General features: G+C 40.3%; 1 protein-coding gene across 1 annotated transcript in view; it reads left to right on the plus strand.

Annotated features, from left to right (window-relative positions):
• Positions 1-3,312, plus strand: part of LOC124262802 (C-type mannose receptor 2-like) — a 61,808-nt gene extending 58,496 nt beyond the window's left edge. Inside the window, exon 5 of the mRNA XM_046697350.1 lies at positions 2,727-3,312. Within this exon, the coding sequence (XP_046553306.1) occupies positions 2,727-2,948 (222 nt within the window). The 3' untranslated portion in view covers positions 2,949-3,312. The remainder of the gene's footprint in view (positions 1-2,726) is intronic.
• Positions 3,313-11,266: the final 7,954 nt, after the last annotated feature.

An 11,266-nucleotide genomic window follows, 5' to 3' on the forward strand; every position in this document is an offset into this window, starting at 1 on the left:
AATGGCACCGTCATGACTATCTACGTCAAGGTATGGACATTACGATGAGTCAGTGGCGATGTGATGACTGGCTACGTCAAGGTCACCCTCAATAACACCCAAGGTATACGTACCGATAAATCTCCACTAATATATATAATATCGGAACGTATACCCTGGAGGTTATCGAGGATACGTCAAGGTATAGACATTACGATCCATCAGTCCGAAACGTCCGATACCCTGTTGTAAACATCAAACATGGACATGCTGACATGCACTATCAGTTTACAACCTTGAACATAGAACGCGACTTGAGCATAAAACGCGCAAGGCTGAATCCGAAGCACACTTTTCACTATCGTCTTTACCAATAAAACACATTTTTCTGCCACACGTGGTGTATGTCAAAGACTAACATCCATTTACAAACGCAAAGTATTCATACCCCATGATCATTAATCGATTTCCAATAGAAAGGTCTTTCTGAACGTCATCAATCCGATATTAACGTCAATTACGTTCTGTTTAACGTCATTGTGAGCTCCCTCATTGTCCACGTCCAAATATGTCCACACCGAGATAGGAATAGATGACTTTGTCAATGTCCGGCTTACAGCCGTTCGTCGTCCTTCGGGTTGTAAAGGAATTGTCCATTCGTCCAGACAAATAATTACTTTGATCTGTGTCTGTTAGGTCAGAGAGCGCCAGCTGTTATATTGTGCACTGTTGTATATGTACTTTGTTAATACAAGACACACACGGGTGTAGATATGTTAAGTATCAAATGGGTTATTGAGAGAGTACGGCGAGTCTATGCACACTGCAACACACAACCAGGTGTGGGCTGCTTCCACAAGGTATATTGTCAAGGTGACAAAGACTCTCAGTTCAATCTGATTGTGTTGCGCGGTAGATAAATGTCGTTCAGTGTACATGTGGTTTGTTAATATCTCCCTTGAGATGGTGAGTTTATCGATGTTTGGTACAGCATTGTTCCTTGTGCTTTATATATGTTGACAATGACACAGTTCACTGACACGGTTGTGTAGAAGACATTTCCTAGGATCTCCATTGTGTGATATTCCCTAGAAACACCTTTCTGTATCAGATGTTCCCATGGAACACGTTATGTGTGATATTCCCTAGAAACACCTTTCTGTATGAGATGTTCCCATGGAACACCTTTTGTGTGATATTGCCTAGAAACACTTTCTGTGTAGGAGATGTGCCAATGCACCACGTTATGTGTGATATTCGCTCGGAAAACAGTATTTGTAAGATATTCCCCACAGTTGTTTGTGAGATATTGCCTAGCAAGAAGTTTCATTCTGATGCTATGTTAATGTAAACGGGTGCTTGTGTTCTTGAGCTCTGGTTATACGTGTATGTTTGCGTGCGTGTGTGCGTGTGATGTCTAACCATGAGTGTGCTTGTGGAGTAGCGTAATAATAACAATTACCTAAGAAACTAAGAAATGGTTAGTTTATCGATGTCCGGTGACCCCTACACCTGTTCCTCGTTTGGTGGTGCGGGTTAGGCGTTAGCTTACAAAGCTGAGGGTACGCGTTCGATTCCCAGAATGACGCTATATGTGAAGCCAAATTCAGGTGTAATTCTAGTGTTACTGCTGAAAGCAACATCAAAACACTCACTCATTAACTTACTCATTAATCAGTCGCTTGAAAGATAAACTACTCTGTTTTTAAATTCGTCTAACGGATTTATTATGGCTCTAGATTTAGTTGAATCCTTGTTGTAAGGGACTGGACTCTCGGACAATGGCTAGGCAGATGGACTGACGATCGTCTCTGAGATGACGCCTGGCGGTTTGCTGCTCTATCTTGTAATTGTATATATGGACGCCAATGTTAAATGCACAATGTTAAGTAGTCTGTCTCACAGTTCCTGAACCACATTATTTTCCCTACTGCCAAGCCCTCCCTGCAGTGCTAAAGCCCTAAATGAAGCAAGTCTAGATTTCCTCAGGTTCAGGCTGAATCTCTGGTCTCCCTAGGGCTCCTTTTCAATATAAATGGGGTTGTTTGTTACTATCAAAATTATATATATTCAGAGACTAAGCCTTAGTCTAAATGTTAAGCTTCTGTGGCCAACCGGCCATAATGTAAGGTTAGCAGCTGACCTGCTTAAGATTTAACTGTATAAATCCATATCCCACCATACTTGCCATACTTGATTTGTATCGCAATGTGGGTGAAAATCTGGAAATAGATCAACAGTTGTTTCATATGTTTCCTTATTCGATCCATCAGTACATAATCACCTGCTTCTGTGGTTTTCGAAAACAATGAGTTGAGCTCGTCATGACTAAATCCATCCTCACAAATAGACGTGTAATTTCTCATAGCAAAATCACCATATTCCATCGATATATCTGTAATTTGTTAGCTGTCCGCCATTTTGGTGGGCAAACGAAAATATTGCATTACCGTAAAACATGTATAATTGTTCAGCAGAAAACCACAGGTGAATAGCAGGATCATACACGTTTGACTGACTTTAATTAACCAATCTCAATCAAGTATTTACTCAAGGCATGGTGGAATAATCAATAAAAGACTTGTTGACACAGGTCACTCACGGCGACAACCTTGATATAAATCAATATAAAACAAAATATATTGATATCAAAATCAAAAACATTCAACCAGCCCTCTTCAAATATCCTTCAGTTTTATCATTGATCTTCTTTGTACGTGACCACATTGGTTGTTTTGTGCTTTCAGCAAGCAAAGCGTGACAGCAATGCCGTCATGTGGGAAGGTCTCTTAAAGGGGTTCGCCTGTGCTGGTGGCCTGATCCTAGTTGTGGCGATACTGATGCACTTGCCTTGCTGCAGAAGCTGGGTGAACAAGAAAGAGTCGGAAGTCTTCAAGTGGCAGAACGAAATGAAAGGCCGGAACCGACCGAACACAGAACCAGTGACTGTGATTGGTCCGCAATACTAAACATTCCGAACCACTCGTACTATTCCGACACCTGCTTTTGTCACGGAAATGCACGAGAGTATTTTTTCTAGGTTGCTTTCGGCCATTATCGACATTATCGATGTTACATCCTGGATAAGTATCATTTTGTTGAAAACTTTTCTTTTGAAGATTGTATAATTAAACATACGCTGACACTTGCCAATCGGTGCGTTCAATATTGTACTGTTCGTGTGAAGCCACGACACGTAAAGGCGGAAGTTCACGAGTGTTGACGAATGTACATTAGCAGATATCGACAATGATCACGACATTCGTAACTACTCGCCTCTTTCCGTGACCTACAAGAAGACTCATGCCTGTATGGTACCCCATTATTGCCAAGAATCGTGGCAAACCAATCAAATCGCGCATAGTAAAACGCATTTCGATGCATGAAAATGGCGGCACCATCAAACTTTGAAACTTCGGTAAACTATGCAAAGCACAATTTAAACATAAACTTTAAACTAAAGGATCCGCAACTGAAATATATTTACAAAGGGAATGACTGTATTGCTGTTTTGCCCACGGGATATAGGACATTCTGGGAGTTGCCATCTTTCCTTGGTAATAGTACTAGAGTATTTTCATCTCCATGCCGGTTTGCGCTTAGACATGGCCCAGTCGTAAACATGGCCACGAGAGGGCTACGAGACTCCCCTCCGGCATGCCGGAATGACACGAGTAGTTACGAATGTTATCACGAATGTGTCATAAGATTACGGAAATGTACGAGTGGTCACGGTTGCTCAGTAAGATGACCATTCGGAACACCTCATTATGAACAAATTGCTTGTATGACAATAGCTTCTCTAGACTATTTAACGCAAGCAAACGCATCTGACACAAATCTTATCAGGAATATTTGCATCATTTTGATGGAACAAAGCACTAGAAAATGAGGTGTTTCGAAGTTTAGGGTACACATATTACATGAAATTATTTCATAGAACAGGTTTCAAAATCAACGAAAGTAAGTCATGCACCTCTATCGAATGAATTCTCGAAATATGATACTCTTTAGCACATATATGTTATTGCTAATAATTACAATTTGGACACCTCAAACATTAACATTTGTTTTATGTACATTATAGAATTATACATTTGACAAATGTGTGATGAAATATAATTCATCAAATGAACACCTTGGTGAAAAATGTACACTATTATTTACCTATCCTGAAATGCTTGTACAATGCAATATTTTGCTGGAATCCAGTTTTAAATAGTCAGTCATTTTAGACTGAAGTATGACATGTATTAACAAAACACCCGTGGGTGGTAGGATATCGATTTCTCAAATATGGATGGCTGAAAATAGCACTTGTCATAAGAAATTCAGTTTCATTAAAATAACTGTTTTGTGAAAATAGTGATGCTAACTTGGCGCGATAATACGTTTTGGTGTGGAATAAAAGCAGACGTTGGGTTCATTGATCAACGGCTACCTTTAAAAAATGAGCAAACTGCTGACACATATTTTTACATTAGTGTAATCAACTTGTTGATGTTTGTTATGTATATTCTTTTCATATTGTAAATTTTCTTTTAAATGGTGCATGGCGTTTACTTAGTTCATGTTTGTCTGTTTGACGTGACATTCCTAATGGTGTATTCTTCAACTTTCTGGGGTTCCCCACATGGGCACAATGTGGGAAGACCATTTCTGGTTCCCCCCGCCGTGATATTGCTGGAATATTGCTAAAAGCGGCGTAAAACTAAACTCAGTCAGTCAACTTTCTGGGGAAACCGGAACAGCTTTGATCCTTTAACAGTAGAATTATCTTTGTCTAAGAATAGACGTCCAATGAAAACTACAGTAATCATGTATAGAAACTGAACTGGAGTATATTTCCATGAAGTAGTTGCTAGTAGACTCAGGTGACGGAAACCAACGTCACGACACTGTGTCAGTTGGAATAACTCTCCGTCTGTGACGTCTCTGGACTTCAAGACACAGCAGGAAACTGTTGAGAAAGTTTGTGTTTATAAACTCGATTCCACGCCGTTCTGAAACGCTGTTTGTGTAAGTAATGCCAAGACAGGACGAGCCCATTCGTCACCACTCGCCTCTTTCCGTAACCTCCAAGATCGCAATTCGGCTTGTCCCGGAATAACACGAGTTGGTCACGAATGAGGACGAGCCAAGTGGCAACATCCACAAAACGTTTCCAACGAGGTGTCTGATTGGTTCTAGTGTTGTTTGTAAGGTGATTGCTGATTGGTTAATACAAGCGCGTCTGTTTTAAGCGATCAAATGTAACAAATGGGGGTGTTTTCGAACTGACAGCATCGCCATCTCATTCATGTACAAAGTCTTTTCAGACCCTTTTTTAGAATTTTTGTTTTGTTCACATTGCTACAATTGACTCCCATTAGTGTTCGACAATGGGTTTTGTTGCCGGATGAATTGTTGTTGTCGGGTATATTCGAAATATGTTACGATATTGTATTTTCTGAAAGAATATAGAACATTGTGTTTGACAAGGAAGGTCTTACGATGAAAGTGTGATCTCATGGAATGATACTCACGTCTTGCTTAGAACACACACGTCCGCAGCAAGTTCTTCTCATACAAAGCTCACCCTGTGATACTTAATAGTTCTTGTTGTCCAACGTAATATTTGTAAAACATTCACTGGTGTATATACGTACTGTCATATCATTTAGAAATTCATTATAGAATCTATAGCCAAATCTGTTTTCTAATTAATGGTGTCTTCAGTTAACGCTTTTCACATAAATTGTTTTACATTCAAAAAGAGTAAGTACAGTCAACCCTGTCTGTAAATCAATACAACAACTAAATCAAGTCCTATTTTTAAACCAATACAATATCAACCTTTTATTTAAATCAATACAGTATCAACAGTCAAATCTACAAATCAATATTCAATCAAATTATGTTATGACTGACAATAATCAATCTTTATTTTAGTATAATGACATAAAGTTGTGCATTTGTTTAAAAAAAAAATTCAATTTTTCAATTGAACAATGAATTACTGGCTCCTGACTTAATCGCATCAATAGCGTGATTGTTAAGACCGCACCCACCAGAACGCAGAGTCTTCCGGTTCGTCCAATACCGGTCTAATTCATGTCAGACAGTGTCCTTTTTGATATACATATGACAAAGGCGTGCATCTCTCTCTATTGTCTGTGACTCTACAAATGTCTGTTCAAGAAACGTATGGATTAACACATGATGAATACGGTTATTGGAAATGACAGATTATCGTTCCCCTGTGAAATAATGCAGTTAATCCGATCCTTTGGCGACGGACCAGTTAACACCAGTTATTGATAAGGGACAGAAAATATGTACTGCCACATAGATGGCTGGTTATTCGCCATTTTTGCAAGTTGATATTAGAACGGAATAATGAAGAAAAAACTATGAAATGTCAAACCTACCTAAAAACCTTAAGGCATATTTACATTCATTTGTGAAATAATTTTGTAATTTTAGCCAGTAAATGTATATTAAATCTATAGCCTGCTGGTTTGCTATCATTGATGGTGTTCGCAGCACCAAGAAGCAATTAGGAGGTATTCAGATCGGTCGAACTGACGTATGTAACATTAACTTGGTTATTTGTTTTGTACAGTATACTCATTAACCCAGCCTTTATGTTTTCAATCAACAATATACCCTCTAAGTACGCCTTTATGTTTTCAACTTACAATAAACTCTCTAACCCAACCTTAATGTTTTCAAATCAACAATATACTCTCTAACCCAGCCTTAATGTTTTCAAATCAACAATAACCTCTCTAACCCAGCCTTAATGTTTTCAAATCAACAATATAGTCTCTAACCCAGCCTTAATGTTTTCAATTTATAATATACTCTCCAACCCTGCTTTTATATATTATTTTCAATGTACCTTATACTCTCTAGCCCAGTCTTTTATAGTGTACAATATACTCTCTAACCCAGCCTCTATTGTGCAGTTAATTAAAGTCATGCATATATCTGTTGCCTTTATGTTTGTTTCACTATAAAAATATCCGTTGCCATGGTGTTATTTTATTTGTTGATATCCCTCCTCTTCCGTGCCTTGTGATCCTTTAATGAAAAATAAAATTTGTTGTAAGACAGTTGTTCTTTATTTGTGTGTGTGTGTGTGCGCGTACGTGTGTGTGACAGATATATATAGTGTGTGTGCGTGTGTGTGACATATATATATATAGTGTGTGTGTCTGCGTGCGTGTGTGTGTGACAGATATATATAGTGTGTGTGCGTGCGTGCGTGCATTTGTTGTTTTACTGAGGTTTATTCAAACAATAACTTGTTTGTTAAGAATCTTTGTCACTATTTGGGATTCATCCTTCACACTACGGAATTTGATTCGAAAGGATACATTTCCCATTCCAAAGTGTGAATGTAGTTTTCCGCCGATTTGGGAATACTCTAGCAATATCAACTAACATCACAAATTGGCTTAACACATTGCACACATATGGGGATTCGAACCCAGACCATAGGCGTCAGCGAACACCTTAAACACAACCTTAAATAACGGGATCAGGTGACTCGATGACTTGGTTGACACATGCATCGTATCCCAACTGCGTAGATTGATGTTTATGCTGTTGATCACTGGATTGTCTGGTCCGGAATCGATTATATACAGACCGCCGCCATATAGCTGGAATATTGCTTAGTGCGGCGTAAAACTAAACTCACCCACTCCACACCTTACAACTACATGTTACGAAACGGTGACAATAAAACCAATCAGCTTCTTCAATAGGAAACAAAAATGTAAGTCTATTGGGTTCCCTAATCTCAGACAACACACGTTGGAAGCCACTTCAAAGCAGAGTTGTCTCCCCCTGGCATTGCCATTGCCTTTTCATCGTAAATTTTGTTTTCAAAGAAAACGGTTTTCAAAGACATGCGACAAAGAGGAATTCTAACTTCAATAATATGTATTCTATTTAAGGGTTTTATTAATAGTTATTAAACGCGATAAGAAATTCTGAATAATTTATTTAGTTGTGTGCGGTTGTTAGGAGACAAAACACAAAATCCCCTCTGCACAAACAGACAAAAGTTCAGTTCCTACAGACCTCAAGGCCGACTAGAACATTATGCCAAAGGCTAAACGAAGGCTTTTCTTTACACAGATACACATTACACGTTATTATGAGGGCATATAAACATAGATAATGACATCACCATTATCAAAACAAATTTAGGGTTGACTGCACATCAGGTAAATGCTGTTATACCCTCAGAAAAGTAGACTCTTCCACTAATGAGGTATACCTCCACTAATGAAAATAAACTCTTGCACTGATGATTTATACTTTAATAAGGTCATATATTCAACTAGTCACAGTGATCAGTCACATAAGTCAATCACACACATCAGCAGCAGCAGTGATGTGTAATTCAGTCACAGGACAATTAATGTTATTTCACTAAGTGTCCAACTGCATCTAGAAACGGCATCACAGTTTTTCGTCCAGTTGCAAGGTGTAGCGTTGGTCTCTCAATTCGGGCATCTCTGTCCCTGTCAATACGTGCAGGACGTTTCACAGCACCAGCAAGACCTGTCCGTCGTCCAGACCGTTTATCTGCTGTCTCAATCTTCTTCATTACTTTTATGAACTGGTAAATGTTTGGATGTGACCGGGGCATTCTCTTCTTTAGTCCATTGTGAAACCCCTCCAGGTGGTTGTCTGAGCGAGGTCCAGTGTTCTCGTGCTGGTTCCAGATATTACAGGGAAATCTGGCGTCGTCTGTATCGGTATCCAGCAAGAAGCACTTCACTTGTTGACCGCCTCTCTGTAAAGTAACAAACTCAGCTCTCTGAAGACTTGCCATTTTGACGCTGAGTGTGAAACTTGCAGAGGTTTATATACGACATTGCAAAAAAGAATGAGATGAGATGACCAGGTCTTGCTAACACAGAAAAAACACTGACTGACTGACTGAGTTTAGTTTTACGCCGCTTTTAGCAATATTCCAGCAATATCACACCACACCACGGGGGACACCAGAAATGGGCTTCACACATTGTGCCCATGTGGGGAATCGAACCCGGGTCTTCGGCGTGAAGAGCCAACGCATTAACCACTAGGCTACCCCACCGCCCCCAGAAAAAACAACTTAGGCAGGGGCGTAGCTACCATTATGAAAAAAGGCCCGGGCTTACACATGATTTTGAAAATGAAAGTTGGGCAAGCTCTCAAAACTATCTAAATGTATAGCTTTGTAACCTATCGGGCTTACACAAAAATATTGGCCTGCTACGCGCCTGTCAGGTGATCAAAGTAGAAGAGGAGTAAGTGATGTTCATACTACAAAAACATATGTATGGTTGATCAAAGTATCCTGAGTAAGTCATGTAAAACAGACAATATACAAGATATCTGTTTGTTTAATGTTAACAGCCAGTTGGGTAATACCCATTATTATGATAGGGGTGGTAGAACGGGCCATTGTAATTATTGTAGGCGATAAGAGGTGAAGGCGATATGAGGTGTAGGCAATATGAGGTGTAGGCGATATGAGGTGTAGGTGATATGAGGTGTAGGCGATATGAGGTGTAGGCGATATGAGGTGTAGGCGATATGAGGTGTAGGCGATATGAGGTGCAGGTGATATGAGGTGTAGGCGATATGAGGTGTAGGTGATATGAGGTGTAGGTGATGTGAGGTGTAGGCAATATGAGGTGTAGGTGATATGAGGTGTAGGTGATATGAGGTGTAGGCGATATGAGGTGCAGGTGATATGAGGTGTAGGCGATATGAGGTGTAGGCGATATGAGGTGTAGGTGATATGAGGTGTAGGCAATATGAGGTGTAGGCGATATGAGGTGTAGGTGATATGAGGTGTAGGCGATATGAGGTGTAGGCGATATGAGGTGTAGGCGATATGAGGTGTGAGGCGATATGAGGTGCAAGGTGATATGAGGTGTAGGCGATATGAGGTGTAGGTGATATGAGGTGTAGGTGATGTGAGGTGTAGGCAATATGAGGCGTAGGTGATATGAGGTGTAGGTGATATGAGGTGTAGGCGATATGAGGTGCAGGTGATATGAGGTGTAGGCGATATGAGGTGTAGGCGATATGAGGTGTAGGTGATATGAGGTGTAGGCGATATGAGGTGTAGGTGATATGAGGTGTAGGTGATATGAGGTGTAGGCGATATGAGGTGCAGGTGATATGAGGTGTAGGCGATATGAGGTGTAGGCGATATGAGGTGTAGGTGATATGAGGTGTAGGCGATATGAGGTGTAGGTGATATGAGGTGTAGGTGATATGAGGTGTAGGTGATATGAGGTGTAGGCGATATGAGGTGTAGGTGATATGAGGTGTAGGTGATATGAGGTGTAGGCGATATGAGGTGTAGGTGAGTAGGCAATAGGAGGACAAGCCATATGGCGGCGGTCTGTATATATTTGAGTCTGGACCAGGCAATCCAGAGAAAGGGAGAGCTTTTGAAACAAATGGAATTGATAGCATAATGATTCTCATAAATTCAAACAAAATGTGCTGTCTCGGAAGGAATCAGGTTTAATCATGTCAACATATTTTACATTTTTACACAACTACGCAACATGACAAACTCAGCGAGAAACTCCTTGACTAGCAGGCCTGACTAACAAAGATATAGTTCACCTCTATATGTTCGGCGGTTAGGACAATTTGTCACGAATGAAAGCAACATTTCATTGCCTTCTAAAACATATGAAATGGTGAACGTTTTTAAAGATAACATGACATGACCAAATGTTTGTGAGTGAGTGAGTATAGTTTTACGCCGCTCCTAGCATTATTCCAGCAACATCACGGCTGGGGACACCACGGGCTTCACATATTGTACCCATGTGGGGAATCGAACCCGGATATTCTGCGTGGCAAGCCAAAGCTTTAACCACTAGGCTACCTCACTGCCATCAAAAACGTTTGTGTGAAATTTGGGAGCGAGACGTTGACAAGTTGGCACCAGCTGTCCACACTCCTTGGCCATATATTTTTATGCATAGGCTAGGCAGCACGAAGACTGGGGAAGTCAAAACATGTGGATATGTCCAGGAGGTTTAGCTGGAGCTTCAGGTATGTATCCAATAGCCCTAGACTGATCTGCCCACCTGAACTGAAAGGAAACAGTGAAACCGCCACTTCCGGTTCATACTGAAACCTCCGAACCAAAATTCAGAGAGACTCAATTCTCGGGGAATCTTGGGATTGACTTGAACATTGCCTTATGTTGAGATATATAGACGTACAATCAAGTTTGCTCTTTCTATCAAGATTCTGGAGACTCTGGCTC

Source organism: Haliotis rubra, unplaced genomic scaffold, assembly GCF_003918875.1.
Source record: "Haliotis rubra isolate DU_JTF1 unplaced genomic scaffold, ASM391887v1 Scf857, whole genome shotgun sequence".
Lineage (NCBI taxonomy): Eukaryota > Metazoa > Mollusca > Gastropoda > Lepetellida > Haliotidae > Haliotis > Haliotis rubra.